This window comes from Ylistrum balloti, unplaced genomic scaffold, assembly GCF_031769215.1.
Source record: "Ylistrum balloti isolate Yb309-2 unplaced genomic scaffold, AGI_CSIRO_Ybal_v1 Utg370042, whole genome shotgun sequence".
Classification (NCBI taxonomy): Eukaryota; Metazoa; Mollusca; class Bivalvia; order Pectinida; family Pectinidae; genus Ylistrum; species Ylistrum balloti.
In genome coordinates, this window is record NW_026782099.1 from 245329 (window position 1) to 269556 (window position 24228).

Here is a 24228-nt window from a genome sequence, read left to right on the forward strand (position 1 = left end):
CTTCTATAACATGTACTGACGACTCGCCTTCTATAACATGGGTGGACGACCATGCCTTCTATAACATGTACTGACGACTCGCCTTCTATAACATGTACTGACGACTCGCCTTCTATAACATGTACTGACGACTCGCCTTCTATAACATGTACTGACGACTCGCCTTCTATAACTGGACGACCATGTCTTCTATAACATGACCCTGCCTTCTATAACATGACGACCATGTGTACTGACGACTCGCCTTCTATAACATGTACTGACGACCTTGTCTTCTATAGCATGTAATGACGACCCTGCCTTCTATAACATGGGTGGACGACCATGTCTTCTATAACATGTACTGACGACTCGCCTTCTATAACATGGGTGGACGACCATGTCTTCTATAACATGTAATGACGACCATGTCTTCTATAACATGGGTGGACGACCATGCCTTCTATAACATGTACTGACGACTCGCCTTCTATAACATGTACTGACGACTCGCCTTCTATAACATGTACTGACGACTCGCCTTCTATAACATGGGTGGACGACCATGTCTTCTATAACATGTACTGACGACTCGCCTTCTATAACGACGACCTGCCTTCTATAACTTCTATAACATGGGCCTGACGACCCTGCCTTCTATAACATGGACCATGTAACATGACGACCTATAATGCCTTCTATAACATGTACTGACGACTCGCCTTCTATAACGTGGGTGGACGGCCTTCTATAACATGTACTGACGACCTTGCCTTCTATAACATGTACTGACGACTCGCCTTCTATAACATGGGTGGACGACCTTGCCTTCTATAACATGTACTGACGACCCTGCCTTCTATAACATGTACTGACGACTCGCCTTCTATAACATGGGTGGACGACCTTGCCTTCTATAACATGTACTGACGACCTAACGTTCTATAACATGTACTGACGACCCTGCCTTCTATTACATGTACATGGGTGGACGACCATGTCTTCTATAACATGTAATGACGACCCTGCCTTCTATAACATGGGTGGACGACCATGTCTTCTATAACATGTAATGACGACCCTGCCTTCTATAACATGGGTGGACGACCATGTCTTCTATAACATGTAATGACGACCTGCCTTCTATAACATGGGTGGACGACCATGTCTTCTATAACATGTACTGACGACTCGCCTTCTATAACATGGGTGGACGACCATGCCTTCTATAACATGTACTGACGACCTTGCCTTCTATAACATGTACTGACGACCTTGCCTTCTATAACATGTACTGACGACTCGCCTTCTATAACATGTACTGACGACCTTGCCTTCTATAACATGTGCTGACGACCCTGCATTCTATAACATGTAATGACGACCCTGCCTTCTATGACATGTACTGACGACCCTGCCTTCTATAACATGTGCTGACGACCTTGCCTTCTATACATGTACTGACGACCGAGCCCTCTATGACATGTGCTGACGACCTTGCCTTCTATACATGTACTGACGACCGAGCCCTCTATGACATGTGCTGACGACCTTGCCTTCTATAACATGTACTGACGACCCTGCCCTCTATGACATGTGCTGACGACCTTGCCTTCTATACATGTACTGACGACCGAGCCCACTATGACATGTTCTGACGAGTTTCCCTTCAATCACTGGTGCTGACGACTTGCCAGGAGTTAACGACCTGTTTTTAAGGAATGAAAGAGAAATGAACGATGGTGTCTGTCTGTCATTAATCCAGCGTTAAGTAGGTACATGTAAATTGTCAACGGACACACACGTGTAAGTGCATGCAATATATAACGCATGACATACATATATATATGTTAGGATGGTCAGACACATTTGTGATAAATAAAGTCACCATCGGCGTATTTAACATATATTGCACATATTTCAAAAACTCTTTCTTTCAAAACCTATCGATCAAAATGAATAATCTGTTTAAATTGTTACAATTGTTACCGAGTGTTACAGCAGATATATCCATGTCTAGGTGTGGCCTTTACTGCATATTTTTGTTATATATGACGAACACGACATGTTCCCTAGGGATATGTTATGCACGATACGTCTTATAAAACAAAAAAACACGTAGAAAGTTCTAGTTATTATAAGTACAGTATCAAATAGGTAAGGATGTCATCCTATATTTATTTCTACCTTCAGAAAACGTTTCAATACTACTGATAAAAAGGAAGTCTTGAGTAACACTGTATTGTCTTTATTGAGTACTTCAATAATGTTGACGTCCGAGATATCCGAACGGAATACTGTCCGAAAATTATCCGTAACTTATGTGTGCTGATATCAAAACAGAATAAGAAGAAACAAATGAACAGATGAAAATGTCTCTGGATACAAAGCTGACCTGCAAAGGTTTAACTGGCATTTTAAGGGAAAATTGCATTTTGTATTCCCAAATACAGGTAAATAATCATTTTTAATGTTCATACCTATTAAAACTACAACTGATCTCACTTGAAAACGTTAATTTTCGGTTCAGACAATCTTTATGATTTTGCAATCCACATTATGAAACACCGAATTAAGTCTATGTGTAATAGTAACGCTATGAAATGTCGTAACCAGAAGTATGCTGCATGGGATCTGATCTATAGAACCATACATTCCATACATGACGAGGCCAGATTTAAGAAGCGACCATTTGTACAAGGGATTCAGTTCGACTGAAAGATGTCCTTCCCCCAATGGCAGTTTTAGGTCGTCTGCCGCTGAGCGAGGGAGGGCTGATGCTGCGAGTAGGCCGTGCAGATTTAGGTCGTCTTGACAACATAGAGGAAATATCTTGTGTCTCATCTCGTGTTACAACAAACCGTCGAACGTGCTGATGCCCGTCAGAGTGAATATTTGCCTTTTGAGGAAGATGGCATGGCTTTGATTTTATAAATACCGTTCCTCCAGGTTTAGGAACCTTAACCTCAAACGAAGACTCATCCTGTAAAACGTCACACAATTAGAAATTAATGTTTATTTCAGAAAGAAAAGTGACATGGTTCCCTTACTCGTGTTAGAATGGTTTCAAGGAAAGAGATTTACGACTGCTTTTCCTTCTTATTAAAAAACGATTCAATAGAATCGGGATATATATGAAGTAATGAAGGATTTACAAGGAAGAAGCTTTCGATTTTAAGAATGTTTGCAAAAAGTGTTGTTTGGAGACTTAAATTTAGAGTACGTTGACGTTCAAAAATGAAATATTGTGCGAAAAATGGAGCTCTTTGAATATGAAATGACTAACCTCTTTCTCGTCCCGGATGCTGAATCTCCTAAGAGCAGCTACCTGTGGTGCCACTTTGCTTGGCCTGCTGTCACCGTCAGAGCAAAACTGTTTGATCCTGTCTTCCAAGTTACATAGGTTCCTCTCGCTCGTTTCCCAGTCAAAGTAATCTTCGTCGAAAGGTTCCATGGCTGTTAGTGCACTCGATGAACTTCCTCCATTCCTCATGCTCGTTTTGTTAATTTCACTGACGGCCATTGCTGAACAAATCACTTTAGATCTGACTTCTGTTTTCTCTTTCTGTACGAGATCAATCTGTTCTAATATATCTGACATTGCAACACTTGGTTCATCCCTGGTAGGTGAAACAACTGATTCCTCGTCTGCGTTGTTGCATTCGGTAAGGTGGAATATTCCAGCGGTATGTGGTCTAGAAGAGGGAGAATGACTGATTTCCCTGTGTATGCCTAGTGCGGTGCGAGGCCGTAAACTGGTGCGAGAAGATTGTGGATAGTCCCACGCCGATTGGCTGGTCCGTAAGAGATCATTCTCTGCTCTCATGCTTTTCAACTGTTTCATACTTCGTGCCACCTTCCTACGGGACCGATAGTCATATAACCTATTTTCCACTTTATTCCCTTGTCCCTTCAATTTCATTTCGTTAATTTCTATCATTTTTGCACGTTTTTCGGATTTCATTCGATAATACAAGGCATTTGGTACACACGGCTCAATGAGAGGAGCTTTGTCCTTCAGGAAGAACTGAATCAGCTGCTCCATCACTACTGACTTAGATCGATCAGTTTTAGGTTTTAGGTTGTTGTCCTTTGGTGGCAGTTTTTCCTGTAACTTTTTTTGGAGTATATCTAGCAGTGGTACTTGAGATCCTTTTCCTGAATTAGCTCTACAAAGAACCTTCTGGAGAGCAGACTTGCACAGTTTTCTAATGGTGTGCATGTTTTTCTTGGCTATCAACCTGTCATAGTTCTTTGTGTCTAGCACCATCGCTGTTGTGTTCTCAGTACAATGTACAGTACATGTACTTCTCTCTAGCTCCATCACCATCTCGATATCTCCTAAAAGTTCAAAGACATCAATAATGAACTTTCATGTTAATAAAACCTATAGGTATGGGGGACCATTCTTGGAGGACTCATACGCCAGTTAAGAACATTATGTTTTAGATGTTTGTAAAGTTCTTTAAAAACCTTTTCCCCAAATCATTATCTTTCTAACGGATGTGAAAATCCGCATGCATTGTTAATAGATGTTCACTCCGATGTTTCTTTATATTACGTTATTAAAATAAAGCCATATGGTTTGATTCGTATTGTTACATGACTTAAGTACCGTGAACAATGGACTTTTTTCATTATTTACTACGTAGTGACCTATCATATAAGGGCCTGCTTACAAAAGGACAAATTTGAGATTTGATTCTCTCACACTACTTGATACTCTGAAAAAACTTGATTCTCTGACAAGACTGGATACTCTGACTTGATACTTTGACCAGATTCGATACTTTGACCAGATTCGATACTCTGACAAGACTTGAGTCTCTGACAAGACGTGATACTCTGACAAGACTTACTCACCTACGACATCGTTAGATTCAATACAACAAAGCTCCACTGTACGACTCATGACTCTCTTCTCTGCCGCCGCGTAACCCTCCTTCCGACGGATCTGTATCTGATGCTGAGTAAAGTTACGTTCTCGCTTCTTCACTATTTTGTTGTATGAATTTCTAATTGGAAAGAAAAAAATACTGTTGAGACTCAAGACTTTATACATGATAAAATGATTCTTACACAAAATACATTGGTTTGGTGTTAATCTTTTGTGCCCAGTTAGATAGACTACAATAGATTAACATTGCTGACCGTACATTGGCTGTCGTATAGAAGGGGTTTCTTCTGGTTTACACCATATCACTTCACCATTTATAAGTCTCCACATGTAACGACCAGTTTACTAACTAGTTTTATCCTTCACCACCTAGAAATAAATTTCTTTCTAAATGATATAAGTTTTTCCAACCTTTTTAAGGTTCGGTTAGATGGCATAGCCGTGAAAAAAGTTCAACTCCAAGGTAAAATTTGTTCAAAGTTCCAAATAAAACATCGGATTCCAGATATGTTATTTACTTTTAAATAGCAAATAACGATATTAACATACTATAATGATTATAGAACCGACGCTATGATATAAAATAAGGCAAGAAGACTGATGTTCTCATACAGAACAGATCATTGACAGTATAACTAGGACCGTAATTTTCTCATTATTGCGTTGAATGAGGCATGAATTAGACAATAAAAGACAGATTTATCCCTTCGTGACCTATGTATTCGTTATTTATAGCTTCAGACTTTTGTAAAATCTTTAATTTTCGGTGTTTTCCTTTTACATATCTGAGTGTCATTGTTTATGCACGGCCATTAAACACAACTGTTATAGACAATGCCATCCTTGGAGATTTGATTTATCTGAAATTTTGTGAAAATCTAGCATCTATGATGGTTCGTTTCAAGTGAGTGGAATGGTTTTGAACAGTTTATAGTGCTGTGATTACAAAATCAGAGTCTTGATAGTCAGGGTGACGTTCCGTGTTTTAGGGGGCTTGCTGAACTTCGCACGTTCCAGTAATTATTGTACAGGGCGGTAAGTGTTTTGTTTTGAAAATACCGTTTTACTCTACAACAACAACCAAAGTTCAACTTCGTACAGTTATTTGATGTTCCTTTAATCAAACAAGTGTTGTGTGACTATATGCTCTTTATCGATATATTACAAATATATACATAGAGGAATCTACCGAATAGGACAATATTTGTTCTCTCTCATTTAACAGCTAAACACAGGCAAGCCGGATGTAACGGGGAGATGTTTGACCAGCAAAGTACTGGAATACATCTTATAATTAGGCAGAGATACATAAACTTAAAGAACGGTACATAACACAAAATAAATATTTTTTTCAGTCGGACAACAATATGCGTCAAATAATGGTTAAAACTTCATCTCAGGGTTTTTCCATAAAGACAACTTGGTGAATCTAGGAGCCACTCTTATTGAAATCCACAAGGAACCATGATCCTAATCGGACATACGAAATATTAAGAATATATTGGAGAGTGAAGAGTAACATTAAAAGCGATAGGGTATTTTGGATACTAAAGGGGGGGGGATGGGGGGGATCACGTTAAAACTCGCTCACTTGTGATTTTTCGCTTGTTTTCGAAATTTCCAACTGGTTTTCTATATTTCCTTCTGGTTTTCGATATATTTCGCTGGTTTTCGATATATTTCGCTGGTTTTCGGTATTTTGCACTGGTTTTCGATATATTTCGCTGGTTTTCGGTATTTTGCACTGGTTTTCGATATATTTCGCTGGTTTTCGGTATATTTAGCTGGTTTTCGATATATTTCGCTGGTTTTCGGTATTTTGCACTGGTTTTCTATATTTTCTTTGTATAACCATAAAAAAATTCTAATGACATGCTTCAAAATCTCTCCCAGATGGTTGCGTAGCTATATATAGCGACGGATACATCTAAAAATAGAACTATACTACGGGTATTTATCTGGTGTCTGTCCATGTCTCCGACTTCTAACTATCATATCAGCGTTTTAGTTCATAGACTCTGTGAATATAATTTGTTAAGTCGTTAGGGTATTCTAGAATTCTATGGGCTCGAGTATTCTTGAACTAATAGGGTGTGTATTTAGTATATCGTGAAGTTTTTGAAGAAGTTGGTGAGATCGGTAATACAAACATAGCACCTCTTATGATAATGTACGGTTTTAGTAAATTAAAAGTGTTGCGGTTAAAACCGTGTGATCAAATAACACTCCATCCAAGTCCAATTCACATCATTATTAATTAATGAGGTACCCGTTAGAACTCCAGTGTTTGTGGAATACTTAACAAACATGACAAGAGCATGTGAAACATACTTAAACAGTCGGTACTTCTCTTTTCTGTTTGTCCTCTAACATGTACGTGTAGGTATTAGTAAACATCTGAATTAGGACGAGAAAATTGTCTCGCGTTTCTATGTAACACGAGAATAAGTGTATATCTTAATTGGTACTTGTTGACGTCGTGGTCAGATTGTTATAATACAATTTTCTGTCAATGGTTTCTCGTGTTGATGGAATGTTTGAATACCTGTAAAACGATATACAAATTAGATCATTTATTTGCTTTACATCATATATAAACCCCAATATATGTTAATAATACAAACACAGGTGTAATTGTGATGCTACAATATAAACACGTATACCTTTGGGAAACACTCACGATTTCACAGTTTCGGTTGTCATGCTACGTTTGAAATCATAGAAAACGGTGACTGTGATATTTTACATTTTACGACCAAATGTCCTAAAAGCAAACTGGTTAATATTGTTGATATAGTATCACTATCCATGTTATAAGTTTACTACTTAGTAACACTGTCAGAAACCTATTTCTAATATATCTATAAATTTTATGTTTTCGTCACATCTTTCATGTATAAAGATTAATTAAAACTCACGGTAATGGACGATGACGTAGTGTTTTTACACACGTATCTTTATATATGTGAAGACTACTTTTTAATGAATAGCACTGAACAGATGTATCTTTACTACGAATTTGGATTAAAGAACAAATCATTTATAAGCTAAATATCAAAGTATATCAGCAAAAGTCTTAAAATTAAGTAATTAATTAAAGTCAATCAGGTGTAAATACGGAGACCGTATTCTCTCGTGTACCGATTTATCATAATACAGGGAAATTATGGTAGTGAATTATGTATTAACAAATAAAAGTTTCTATGAATGGGTACAGACTAAATCGTGTTCACATTGACATGTTGTTGTAAATCGAATAGAATTAAATAAAAATAGAATATATATTTAATATCGTCATAAATAATAAATACATGTTTAAAATGTGGTTAGCTTTCACAAGTGCGTGGAGCACGAGTGATAGATATCAAAATAGTAAAATGTGAAAGAAATCCACACAAATTTTATACATTTATTATAGTTTACTAGTTTAATACAGATAACTATCGCCACATTAAACATAGCTGGTAATAAACAGAAGCTGACGCCATTCAATGGTTAAGTATACGAGTATAGGTTTAATTAATCTTACGGTATTCAAACAAAATTCACACTGAAATAAGGGACGGCACAAAGTAAATTTACTACAGCGTCAACAAAATGGCGAAATATGCTGCGACGCCAACACACAAGGACGAACCATACCACAATTACAGCACACAAGGACGAACCACATCACAACTACAGCACATAAGGACGAACCATACCACAATTACAGCACACAAGGACGAACCATACCACAGCGGCAGCACACAAGGGCGAACCACACCACAACTACAGCACACAAGGACGAACCATACCACAATTACAGCACACAAGGACGAACCATACCACAGCGTCAGCACACAAGGACGAACCATACCACAGCGTCAGCACACAAGGACGAACCACACCACAACTAAAGCACACAAGGACGAACTATACCACAGCGTCAGCACACAAGGACGAACCATACCACAACTACAGCACACAAGGAGGAACCATACCACAACTACAGCACACAAGGACGAACCATACCACAATTACAGCACACAAGGACACATACACAGCGTCAGCACACAAGGACGAACCATACCACAGCGTCAGCACACAAGGACGAACCACACCACAACTACAGCACACAAGGACGAACCATACCACAGCGTCAGCACACAAGGACGAACCATACCACAACTACAGCACACAAGGACGAACCATACCACAACTTCAGCACACAAGGACGAACCATACCACAGCTACAGCACACAAGGGCGAACTATACCACAGCGTCAGCACACAAGGGCGAACTATAACACAGCGTCAGCACAAAAGGAAACGGTGAAAAGATGAGATCACTGACAACGTATACCTCATCAACATATATATACATCGTCAACTCACAAGGACTCAATCACATTCCAGATTAAACAGACCTCTGCAAAGCTTTAAACGTTAGACAGATCTTCGCGTGCAGCACTATATAAACAAAACCGGGCACGCTATAGCTGTGTCAAGCGGTACTCAAACAAAACCAGAGACGTTAGGACAGATAGCTGTTTCTAGTGTTATCCGTACAGAACATATGACATCATACAGATACATGTAGCTGTGTCCTGCGCTACCCATACAACACTGGAGACTTTAGATAGGTAGCTGTGCCCAGCGTTATCCGTGCAGAACATATGCCTTCATACAGATATATGTAGCTGTGTCCTGCGCTACCCATACAGAACATGTGCCTTCATACAGATACATGTAGCTGTGTCCTGCGCTACCCATACAGAACATGTGCCTTCATACAGATATACAGAACATGTGCCTTCATACAGATATATGTAGCTGTGTCCTGCGCTACACATACAGAACATGTGCCTTCATACAGATACATGTAGCTGTGTCCTGCGCTACCCATACAAAACCAGAGATTTTAGATAGGTAGCTGTGCCCAGCATTATCCGTACAGAACATGATACTTCATACAGATATATGTAGCTGTTTTCATCGCTAACCATACAAAATCAGAGACTTAAGATTGATAACTGTGCTCAGAGTTATTGTATAGAACTGGAGACTTTATATAGACAGCTGTGTCCAACGCTACCCACACAAACTTAGAGACTTTAGATAGACGGCCGAGTCCATCAAAAACTGGAGGCCTAAGAATGACAGCTTGTATCCACAGCGTTATCTGTGCTCAGTGAAAAAACGATAATTTGTGGTGGAGATATTATAGGTGTGGGGCACATTTGGATGTATTAAACCGAAAACTTTAGCCCGATATATATCTTACCTTCCTATTTCCTTGGCAATCGGATTTATTTCCTGTTTCGTCAGTAATGGGAACTGGCCGTTGTGATGAGATGGGTTCACTGTCACCTTTGCTTGACCACTATTGAAAAAAATATCATTGACTTTTAATCTGTCCATTGTTTAATTTGTTTTCAAATGGAGGTGACATGAACGTGTCATGTTTGTACGTCATGGAAACCAAATCTCTACTATACTGTTCTTTAGGCGTTTAAAACCGTGAAGCGACGTAACAGTATTGTCGTCTGTAACTTTACACTGTCTTTAACAGGCGTGTAGACAGTACGGTGAGATCAGTGAAACCTATTCCGAGGTGAAATACATTGACGTTAAATCTGTCTTCTAAGAACGATTTACCAGTGGACTTACCTTAACAGAAACACCAGTCCACATGCCGCTTCTCCCTGTCTCACAATGGTACTACCAAAAGGATACTGCTCTTTCCTTATACTCATTTCCAGAAGACGTTTGAACTTTGGTGACCAATTATGGAAAAATGGACTTTTGTTGATAAAGTCCTTCTTTTCCTCATATTCTTCTTCCTGTTTCGCCTGTAATAATGACGATAAAATACCTCTATGTTGATATTACTAACTTTCTAACTTGTATTTAGTCATAATAATATTGAATGATATATATTTACGATCGAGTAAAAGAGATAAACATATTATGTCACACTTATTTACAGAAAGCCTGAGAACGCCTAGATAATCCTGGTAACTAACAATAAATTATCATATAACGGTTTTATTTCATCGAGAAACTTCTTTTTTAACTATCGAACTACCGAAATCGTTTTGGTTTTTATATAAATCATTGGTAACAAAAATGTAAATTGAGGAAACCAATTATACGTTTTGAAGTGCTAATGAAGTAGTTCTTTTATATATGAACCTCCAGGTACCGATCCGGTTAATATGACAAAGGACAATAACGTCATGATTGCAATTAACTATGCCCAAGTCTTTTACGGACGTCCAGATACTCAAAGCGGCGCATGTCATCATGCTGATGGCGACCATATTGCTGTCTATAACATCACGTGACGTCAACTGTCCATTGGGTGAATTGATAATTGGTAGAGTACCTTGATTGATCGATTGAAGAGTTCTCGGCTGATAACCAACAGATCCGTCTCCTCGTCTGCTATAATCGTAGCATTCCTCACGGAATCTTCACTCATCAAAGCGACTTCTCCAAAACTCTTTCCACCTTCTGTATCAAATAAAACCATTTAAGACTGTATATGTCTGTTTTCACTTGCGCAATATGAAAGTATAATTTCGATTCTGTATCATTCATATGATTCATCAAAGCATGGTTAACTGTCCCTAGCTGGCATGATATTCAAGTCCCTTTCCTATTACGTTTTGTCACAATATCACACATACCCATGGTCTGTCATATTACACAATATCACACATACCCATGGTCTGTTATGTTACACAATATCACACATACCCATGGTCTGTTATGTTACACAATATCACACATACCCATGGTCTGTTATATTACACAATATCACACATACCCATGGTCTGTCATATTACACAATATCACACATACCCATGGTCTGTCATATTACACAATATCACACATACCCATGGTCTGTTATATTACACAATATCACACATACCCATGGTCTGTTATATTACACAATATCACACATACCCATGGTCTGTCATATTACACAATATCACACATACCCATGGTCTGTTATGTTACACAATATCACACATACCCATGGTCTGTTATATTACACAATATCACACATACCCATGGTCTGTTATATTACACAATATCACGTTATATTACACAATATCACACATACCCATGGTCTGTTATATTACACAATATCACACATACCCATGGTCTGTTATATTACACAATATCACGCATACCCATGGTCTGTTATATTACACAATATCACACATACCCATGGTCTGTCATATTACACAATATCCCCAATACCCATGGTCTGTCATATTACACAATATCACACATACCCATGGTCTGTCATATTACACAATATCACACATACCCATGGTCTGTCATATTACACAATATCACACATACCCATGGTCTGTCATATTACACAATATCACACATACCCATGGTCTGTTATATTACACAATATCACACATACCCATGGTCTGTCATATTACACAATATCACACATACCCATGGTCTGTCATATTACACAATATCACACATACCCATGGTCTGTCATATTACACAATATCACACATATTACACAATACACAATATCACGCATACCCATGGTCTGTCATATTACACAATATCACACATACCCATGGTCTGTCATATTACACAATATCACACATACCCATGGTCTGTCATATTACACAATATCACACATACCCATGGTCTGTCATGTTACACAATATCACACATACCCATGGTCTGTCATGTTACACAATAACACACATACCCATGGTCTGTTATGTTACACAATATCACACATACCCATGGTCTGTTATATTACACAATAACACACATACCCATGGTCTGTTATATTACACAATATCACACATACCCATGGTCTGTTATATTACACAATATCACACATACCCATGGTCTGTCATATTACACAATATCACACATACCCATGGTCTGTTATATTACACAATAACACACATACCCATGGTCTGTTATATTACACAATAACACACATACCCATGGTCTGTTATATTACACAATATCACACATACCCATGGTCTGTCATATTACACAATATCACACATACCCATGGTCTGTCATATTAAACTATATCACACATACCCATGGTCTGTCATATTACACAATAACATACATACCCATGGTCTGTTATATTACACAATATCACACATACCCATGGTCTGTCATATTACACAATAACACACATACCCATGGTCTGTCATATTACACAATATCACACATACCCATGGTCTGTTATATTACACAATAACACACATACCCATGGTCTGTCATATTACACAATAACACATATACCCATGGTCTGTCATATTACACAATATCACACATACCCATGGTCTGTCATATTACACAATATCACACATACCCATGGTCTGTTATATTACACAATGTCACACATACCCATGGTCTGCCACACTCATGACTGTTTTCATTACTCAATATCAAGCATTCAATACTTGTCACATTACATAATATACCGTGTCCATCATATTTTGAAATGTTATGGTTCCAATTGACTCTGTGTTTTATTTTTCTTAGATAACATATAATGACTGCAATAACATTTTGTAGGAACACAACCAGACACGGCCATAAGAATACAACGTCTTTCAAATTTTATCGATATTCAGAACGCCTCAAATAAGACTTTGAACCTGCAAAACCACAGAGACTCGATAATTAATTGATCGATAGTTTGTGTAAATACTATTGTGTGTTTTAACATTACGTGTTGATCAGGATATAAAGACGAGTACAAGTGGGCGACAGCTATTACATAAAGCATTCCCCAATCAATGTTGTTTTCTAAACTATTCTGTAATGTTAATGACACGCAACATCTTGTGATCAAGAAATAATTGTACATAAATGTATTATTCGTTTTAACAAACTACTATGAATGGTCAGGGGCGTTGAAATATTGATTGGAACAACAGGGTGATAATTAATTTCTAAGGAAGGCAAATTAGCAGAAATAGAAAGAAAATAACATGTTCATTGTATCCGATATAAAAATGTATAGACATATATATATACATACCTATATATGTAAGACATAACAGGAAAGATATACAAAACAGCATAGGAATTACACCATAACTGACGCATAAAGAAACAAAAACCTGTTGATACATGAAGATAAAAACAGCAAGAAAACAAAACAATTCTTACCATAGTGCATGATGAATTTTCCAAATTTCGATCGATCTAATGGTTCAGTTTCGTCTGTTTCCTCTTCTTCCTGTGAACTTTCATCAATATCCTTTTTCGTGTCGTCGTTTTCTTGTTGTTCCTGACTGACCGCCGTTGTATCTTGCTGGTCGTCTTCAACTTTGATCGGAGTGATATATACGGAGGTTCTGCCCGTCAACATGATGTAAAAACTGCAAAAGACAGTGTTATATATTCTGTGTGCCTATCGATAGCCAGAGAAAATGAAATAGATCGCGTCCGTAGCAAAGTGAGTTATAGATTCTGTTAAACAAATCTATTCAATCTGTACTTGTATACACTGTATATATACAGCAGAACAATGGCATTAATCGATTAATGAAATGTATCAATATGGTAATCCGGCCAAGGACGTTCATGAGAGACAAGCCGAGGAGAGACAGTGACGATAGTGATCTATTACACTGAAAACCTTGTCAATATCCAGCAGGTCGCTTGTGGGAAAATATTTTTCTTTCCCAAATTGATGTTTCATCTTGTTTTTATATTGTTAGTCACAACAATGTCCCATTTATTTTACCTTTATTGTGGTGTTCAGTTTCTTACTGTACATATAATTATATTACCTTTTCATCAAATATTGTTTTCTTTCTCTGTTTACATCCCACAGCCTACACTGAATACCAATATTGCTTGTATCCTTTCAGAGATACGAATTCGAATGTGGTGTAGTACAAAACACTGTGAACCTCATGTGGTTATGTTTTAATTGTGGTTATAAAGGTATATAAACTTTTATCAATGGCATAGAATGACACTATAGGCTACAGAATCTTCCCTCTCCGGGACAAGTTTTCCTCCCTACCGACAAGTAGCTGACCTTTTCTATCAGTGTTCCTCTACCAGGGTTCTACCTTTTATATCCGGTCCGAAATCATCTAAAAATATCCTTCTTTCTTCATATCGGGGCGCAATCTCCGAAAACGAGATTTACACCTCCATTCCGGTCCCAAGTCTAATCAATCACTACCCTTTAGTTTATATTCCTTCTAACACAATCGATCTTTGACCCCTACAACTTTCATTGTATTCCAAAGTGTCCGATTTTGCTCCCTGTATCTGATTTCTCCATTTACCTGTCTCCTTGCTCCCCTTGAGTGATGATGACGTCATCACGATTTGCCTTTTGATATGCACAGTTCCTCATGACGTCAGTAAGGACATCTGAAAATAAAAAAAATCCTCAAAAAAGTTGTTTAAATTCACAATGTAAATGATTGACATTTAGAAAACAAGGAGCACGTTGTGCCCAATGATAATGCGGTTTTGCAATACATTGTCCATCCTGACAGTTTAAGAGTAACATTATATGATTGTTGTTGTTATCTTCATGAAGGCAGCATAACAATATCTAATACGTAAAAGAATCAATATTGAACTCTTTATTGTTAGATGTAAGCTCTGAACGATTGCAGATTACATCTACCAAAGCGAACGACTGCGTCCACAGAATGTTTTCATTGTTAGAATGAGCCAATGTATTTCTATTGTGCCAACTTTATAACTTGTGTGAAAACTTGTTTCCATATATTGTGCAGAAAACATATTTGTATAAATTATACACGCTATCTTTTTTAACTGTACATTTCTTCTACCGGATCGTAGACAACCGTCATGTACATCTAGATGATTATACAAAAGACACACAATTGAATAACACATTTTGATACAGCTTTAGAGTTACATACAGTAGACATAACCATTTAATTACACTGTATCATACAACTGTCCTTCTAGGACTCGTTAGTGATACTACATCATACAGCTGTCCTTCTAGGACTCGTCAGTGATGTTACATCATACAACTGTCCTTCTAGGACTCGTCAGTGATACTACATCATACAACTGTTCTTCTAGGACTCGTCAGTGATGTTACATCATACAACTGTCATTCTAGGACTCGTCAGTGATACTACATCATACAACTGTCATTCTAGGACTCGTCAGTGATACTACATCATACAGCTGTCCTTCTAGGACTCGTCAGTGATGCTACATCATACAGCTGTCCTTCTAGGACTCGTCAGTGATGCTACATCATACAGCTGTCCTTCTAGGACTCGTCAGTGATGCTACATCATACAGCTGTCCTTCTAAGACTCGTCAGTGATACTACATCATACAGCTGTCCTTCTAGGACTCGTCAGTGATGTTACATCATACAACTGTCCTTCTAGGACTCGTCAGTGATACTACATCATACAACTGTTCTTCTAGGACTCGTCAGTGATGTTACATCATACAACTGTCATTCTAGGACTCGTCAGTGATGCTACATCATACAGCTGTCCTTCTAAGACTCGTCAGTGATACTACATCATACAGCTGTCCTTCTAGGACTCGTCAGTGATGTTACATCATACAACTGTCATTCTAGGACTCGTCAGTGATACTACATCATACAACTGTCCTTCTAGGACTCGTCAGTGATACTACATCATACAGCTGTCCTTCTAGGACTCGTCAGTGATGTTACATCATACAACTGTCATTCTAGGACTCGTCAGTGATACTACATCATACAACTGTCCTTCTAGGACTCGTCAGTGATGCTACATCATACAGCTGTCCTCCTAAGACTCGTCAGTGATACTACATCATACAGTTGTCCTTCTAGGACTCGTCAGTGATGCTACTTCATACAGTTGTAGTGTCCTTCTAGGGCTCATCTTTGATGCTAAAGCCTAAATTTTGATTTCGAATTCCCTTTTGTGAATTTTCCGAAATTACCATTATGAGATAGCAACATTCCTGGTTCCCCGACCTATGCTGAGTACATTTCACAGTTGATTTGATTTCAAAGGCCTGTCCCCAATATCACAATTTCCGTGTAGCCAGCCGACAATCACGACGATCATGGCGAAGTTTTACGGTCGTCAAGATGAAATATTCTATTTCCTTTTGCGATATTAAACTAGGTATGTTTGATGTTTGTTATTAAGCCTGTGGTTCCGTTATTGTTTCCTTGTTCTCATTTCGCTATTCGTTCCTCTCTGTGAAATTTCATAACATTGAGGACAAGTTTCCTGTGCTTCACGGGCAGTTTTTCGGCAATTTCTCATTGAGAAATATTCTTTTTCTTTGTGTGATATGAAGCTTGGCGTGGTCGATGTTAGTTTGCCTGTTGGCTGCGTTGTTGTATACCTTGTTCTCATTTGAAAAAGTGACATTACCTACTTGGATCGACCAAATGTTTACATGGCGGATGACGTCGATGAAGCAGGAGATGCTTTATCTCCTAAAACATCTCATCCTTTTTCTCCAGATACTTTCTCCGGAGTCTTCGTGTAGATCTCTTTTTTTTTTGTTTATATTTTGCCATAGTTTTAGTGAATTTGAGTATTGATTAAGTTGACATGTTGGTATTTAATCGTTTTTGTAAAAACAATGATCACTCTGTAAAGTTATTGATTGCAGGCAAAACAACCATACTTATCATCACATCAACATAAAAAATCCATGAATGTAATTGGTTTTCGATTTTTTAGCTGGTACATTTGAATGGATGATGGTAGATTTGAATGGATGATGGACATATTCTGGTGCACTTGATATGTCCTGATAGTAAAGCTTATACTACAGAACCTCGTATTGATACGGAAAGTTTAGTTACAATAGTGTAAACTATTGATTAGATCGGGTTTTACAGGTACAGTGTGGCAGAGATGTTCAAATGTCTCAAAAGTTCCGATATTGCTAGTACTGTATAACTTTCATGTCGCCAGTACTCTTCAATTTGGAGTGTGACAACCTTGCAAAAGTTTAACTTGTATGAACATGTGGCATATTTGTAAAGTGTTCAGGTGAAAATATTTTAAGTGTTGTAAAAACGATTAGTATTATAGCGCGTCTAACGTGAAGAATTTCTGCAAGGTTAAAATTATGCGATTTTGCAACATTTTCACATGGACGTCCCATGTTTTTTCTGAAGTTCTGATATGAATAACATTGATTGCTACAAATTACATTTGAACACTTTAAGGTAGTAAAAATTGTACGGACTGAACGCTAACAACGATATTTATTCTTGACATTTATTATCTCCGCGTGATCATGTTGTCCTCAACCTTGGTCTATTGTTGTTATGTTTCAAGTGATTCATAATTCACTTGTATGGACAACACTCTGAATGGAGAACTCTTCAGTTCAGAGTTTGTAAACATTGATTCTGACAATCTATTTGTTATTGAGATTTTACACAAACATACCTGGTAAATTTAAGATTTGACTTTACCAATCTCTTTCCCCAATCGGACAATACCCTCGCAAATTAATCATGGTCGCTTTATAAACTAACGTGGAACGTTTGTGTCCTTTGTACCCATGATTATAAAGATCATGCCTTACTTTATCTACTATTCCGCACCTGTGATATCCTATATTATAAGGGAATGGAGTTCATAAGTTCTAGTTTGATGTATTCTAAATACCAGTAACAAACTATATAATACCTTTTACAAACATTACATATAATATACATTGTTGTTCTAAAATTTGATAAATGTGCGAAACGTTTCAATGTTACTACCAATGATATTTGTAATCATATTAAAAAGATTTAGACTCTACCAGAACTAGAAAGAGTAAGGGCAGTTTATTTCTGTCCAAATATCATTGGGGCAATGTTCTATTTCATTTTGTCATACAAGATTTTACACGTTTTCATTTATTGATGGACTCGGTGCTTTTGTTTTCAATGTTAGCCATCACGTGATCAAACCTTACAATTATCACGTGATGGTTCCAGTAATTGTAACTATATAGTAGAAGTCACCTTCCCTCTAGCAACACCTGGTCTTATTTTATTCTAAAATGTACATTGTTTATCAGTTTTTATCGAGTAAGAATGACGATTTTGTGAACTTATCATTGTTGTTTTAAAATTACATAAAGAAAAAAACTAAACATTAGAGTCAACCGTAATACCATACTAATCACGAGACATTTATTAAGAACAACTCCGACTTATTATCTGCTGTTAAGTGTTTGAAGATTTTTCGTAGAATCCAGGTAATTTGATAAGGTCGGTTAAGCTACTTATATAACGTTAGTTTGTATGTGATCCGAAAATAACATCTATATTAAACCCATTGTAAGCTGAAGAACTCCGAGATAGACAAATCTACACAAACGTTGCATCTTATATTTGACCTCTTACGAGAATAAACCGTTTGATTGAATAAATGTTCTAATTCAATAAACGTGTAATTTATTGGTCAAATTTGATTTGGTCAGACGTGGAAGCAGATGTTCCATTGAAATGGGCCTGTTATAAGCTCCTAACTACATATATATGTATAAAGGTTGCTAAATAAATGTACACAAACGTTTAGAAATGAAAGTATTAGTGATATTCAAGGACAAGAAATAAATCTAAATATATGTAATTGAGCTAAGAAAACATATTGACAGTACAGTGTTATCGGTGTATGGTCTGTGTGTAGTTCCATGCTATACCTGCGTGTTAATGTACACAGCCCCAGGTCGAACACACTCGAACCAGACGATTGCAAGACAACAACCACCTTTAATATGCTTTGTTGTGAAATGAGAATTGGCTAAGTCAATGTTTTTCATATATAATTTCAATCCTAATTGATTGGCGACGGTGTTTGATACCAACTCTATTCCTATAGACGGGCTAGTGAGGTTATTGCCACAGTGACACCCTCGTGGTAATGTAAGCCGATTATGCAACCCATAACAAGGTATCAATGGCCTTGGTACTGACACAGACTGACCATATTATCAATTATTAACTTCAAATTATATAACGTGAGCGATATAATTATCTTCTCTTCGCTAACTTACATTACAGAGGTTATTAAATCATATTTTGCGTCAGCTACTTTCCTGGGGCAATTTTTTTATCTAATGATGTTAAGTATGTACAAAAATAGCACCTAGAGCCAAAAAATGAATTAAACTGCATCATGCAGATGTTCCGTCCTTCTAGGACTCGTCAGTGATGCTACCAGTATACATTTTAAAACCTATAAGACGTTACATACATCTGATAACTTCCAAGGAATGTCAAGTATACGTGTGTACATTCATAAACACCATTAGAATGAACTTAAGTAGCATGCAATTAACGCAAAGCCCGGGGACAAAAGGTCCACAAGCAGTGTCTACCACCCGGAATCACAAGAGTGTGCAAAAGACACACAAGTAAATAGCGGCTTTAAATACATAGAATCAGAGAAAGCAGAGCAAAATATTGGATTAAACTTCCACGTGCAACTGTTTCGTCCTTCCAAGTCTTGTCAGTGATGATATGTGCCCATATTTTGAAACCTAGGAGGCGACTGAAGGAAATCAAATCAAACGTGATAGAAGAAACATTATAAAATCTAAACGAGGAGATGCAATAACTTCATATTTCAATAAATTTCCGGTTAATGTTACTTTTTACCTGTCTTAGCATACATCATGTGAAAACTATCTTACAAAAAAGGACGTAGACATTAAGATCTTACTGTCTATTTTTGTATTAGGTCTTTTTTATTTCACTATTCAACTATAGTTAATTATAGCTAGACTACTTATCTCTTCAGTCATGAAATTCCACACAAATTCTTTCTTTTTTTTTAAGATTTCTTTTTTGAAAATATGTTTGTGAAGGTATACCAGGAATACCAGTTTAAAATCCTAAATCACTCTGGAGTTTTTCCAAATGGGTAATAATGGCAAATTTAGACGTTTATTTTCAAATGTCATTATTGAAATGACGCACGTTATAGCATATATGTTGATTAAATGAATGATTTGTAATTATTTAAAAAAACGAATATTGGTAGATTACTGTGTGGTTCTTCTATACAAGAAGGCATAGAATCATTGAGGGTCGCTGAACCATGGATATATAACAGATACTAATCTATAAAGAGACAGTTCTCTTGTCACTTAGTCCATTCACCTGTTTGTACTCTAGACCAAATTATCGTTAATTTGAATACTCGATGTTTCTAACCACGTCAATATTGAAGCCTATGTAGGAATATCCTCTTACACCTTAAATCTTTACAAAGTTTAATTTCATTTATTGTCAAAAGAAACTGTTAATTATACCCGGAAGGTAATTATCTTTGACGCGTGAGAAATAAAATGTATGTAATTTGTAGTCATCCATAAATGTTTGTCTATGGATGTGTATGGTCTTGAGAAAGCGTATAAATAGGTTTATCATAAATCTAGAGTAACACACCACACGAACCTGATATAGAACGCTTAGATGGTATCACATCATACCACATAGAACAAAGTTTTAAAGATATCTGTACACAACTCTATTCAACCTTCAGCCGAAAGTTTACAATTTCATAAACAACACTACCTATGTGATACTTTTAAAGATGTGTGTTTGTTCTTGATGTCATGGTAACCTCGGTACAAAAGTGACTTTGTTCGATAAAGGTTTCCAGTCACTTGCCATTAAATGGTTTGCCATTGTTTGAATTATATAATGAATAATAGTAAATTCATACTGTCAATCTTTACATATCTACAATAACCTCTGTATTTATCTGATGACAACCACTGGAAATAGGGAGTGTTTAAATCTGTAATCCTATTTTTTACATACAAAAGCATACTGTTAATTTATTTGTACGGATAGAAAAACATCGTTTTTTAACATTAACTTAGACCTTGAATTTTCGATAGAAATACTCCCTTAATGCTAATTTGAAGTATGTCATATTATCGAATTTGTCCCGATCATTAGTAAAACTTTAACAATATTCCTACATTTGCATGTATATATTAACCCACAAACCCTAACGTATATCCTCCATGTCCTCTAAACCTTCCAATAACCCTTGCATGCATCTTGTAGTTACCCATCTACCCACATGTGCTGTGCACATTAACTCCGAGATGCATCGTTATCCAACAAACCACATATGTACATTTACCTATCAGCCCCGAGAATCATAGTTACCTGTTAACACCGAGAGGCATAGTAACCCCACTAACCCAAAGAATCACGGTTACCCAAACATCCCCATAGGTATGGAAATCTATCAGCCCTTATATACATGTACATAGTAAACTGCACCCACAGCAACACCCATTCGACTAACAACTCTGATGTGACTCTAAAATACGATCACCATTATTACTACATTGAAAACAAATATTCGTCAATATATTGTTTTCGTAATGGTGTTCAGATGTAGCTAACATGAGCAGCGTCTTACCTTTGTCCATATCCTGAAGGAGGTTGCTTTTCTTCCTCAGCCAGGGTAGAAATATCGGTATGATAACATCCTTCCTATCCGAAGGTTTTTTGGAAATAAAATCCACAACTTTTTTTTGCATATGTGCCATTGTATAAAAGTTATCCTCATCAGTCGGTACACAACGGTGTTCTACACGCGTGGATACAGAAGTATTAAATACCCATATTGATTGGCAGTTGTTGTATTACAAGCTACCTATATGTTAACAAGTGTTCTTAAGCCTCTTACACATCAACAAACTTAAAGATAAATAACTCGACTCCTCACTTTAAACATCGCAGTGCTATATGCGACAAACATTTTGATGCTATCACAACTCTGTGTAAAATGGTATATGTTGGTGATATTCCATATTGGAGTTTCCTCACACTAGTTAGCATTTCTCTCATGTATTAAGCAGTTGGGTCCTGTGTATGGAGGGCCTAAGGCTCCTAGTGGCATCTCTATCTGGTAACAATATTACACATGTCCTCGCGCCAAAGTGCCAACTACTAAACTGTCCACAGTGAGCCTTTTACTCTAATAATACAAAATTTACAGCTACTCTATACGCGCGACACCCAAGTTGTTGAGCATAAATTTTAAACATACATTTACATTCCGATATATAAGTATAGCCATAGGACAACTTTACTTCTTCGACATTAAACAAAAGTACTCGAGTTTTCTTTCCTGGCCAATTGATTTCACTACATGTCCGCTGAGTGAGTGTCCGCCCCGTTGATTGGAAAGTAGAAACATAATGCTACTGTATATACAGGTATATACTCCATATATATCTGTATTTAATATTAGACTTGACAACGTGTGCATGACTAAGTTTTGATACAAAACAAACGAAGGCGGGCCGGGTGGGAAGTGAAATCTAACAAGTACTTTTCCTTTCAAATGTTTCCTCGTCAGGAATACAAACACATCTTTGTACCTGTGTTTGATCAACTCCATGTAAATGAACTGTATAATATTTACATGGTCTACTGAACAGAAGAACCGGAATATGGAGACCTGCGGGAACATTTCACAAACAATCATCATTGTAATTATACGGCAGCTCAAATCAAATATTTAACGCCTTTTTAGTTTTAAATAGCGTGTAAACCACCTTGTGTGAAAGGCCAGTGCGATTAGAACGTACTGACCGTAGGATTGTTTGTCTACTTACACTATATATGACCTGTAATAATAAAACAAAGTATATCTGTGTTGGAAAAATCTTGATCACCGGTTTTTAAATAAACATGATAAGTTACATTAGCCAACAGCATTGACTTCTTGTCGTGACAATCAGGTACAACTTTTCAATAGGAATGAAACAATGAGTTACACATTTACTGATATTATCTCAACAAATATCATCAATAAATCATTTTTGGAAAACACCAAGCTTGTATATAATTCTTAAAAAGTAGAATTACATAAAGAAGAGCCAAACAGCGTCACTAGCAACAGACAAAGCACGTGATCGTTCCAACATCACTAAATAACACCTTGTAAATCTTCTCATTATCAGATAGAGTACACATGCTTATAATGTTAATCAACGTCATTCACCAGTGTTGCTCTATCACACGACATCTATTAAAGCATTGTTCATAATTTGCACATGCACCTGACTTTTTTTATTATAATTATCAGATATCCATTCAGAGTTTGACATTTTTTCGATCACCTATAAATTTTACTCAGTCGCCTCTTTTGATTTCAAACTTTGACGTCACTGACTGGGGACAAAACAGTCGAATCGCGCAGTTAAAACATCGACTAGCTCTACAGTATCTTTTTATCAAAAGGTTCTAATCACTGGTGTGTCTTTTGTACAATCTTTATAAATGTCTTCATCATTAAGTATAACAACCGATGATAGTAGCGACACCAATC

At 37.0% G+C, this 24228-nt stretch overlaps 1 protein-coding gene across 1 annotated transcript; it reads right to left on the bottom strand.

Moving 5' to 3' along the window:
- Positions 1 to 2656: 2656 nt before the first annotated feature.
- On the bottom strand, positions 2657 to 22438 carry LOC132549175 (uncharacterized). Its single transcript, XM_060213095.1, has 9 exons — positions 22309 to 22438; positions 15184 to 15271; positions 14048 to 14259; positions 11247 to 11374; positions 10529 to 10710; positions 10143 to 10241; positions 4843 to 4994; positions 3266 to 4320; positions 2657 to 2962 (listed from the first exon to the last, which is right to left on the bottom strand). Exons 1-9 carry the CDS (start codon positions 22436 to 22438, stop codon positions 2657 to 2659), a joined length of 2352 nt encoding a protein of 783 aa, XP_060069078.1.
- Positions 22439 to 24228: the final 1790 nt, after the last annotated feature.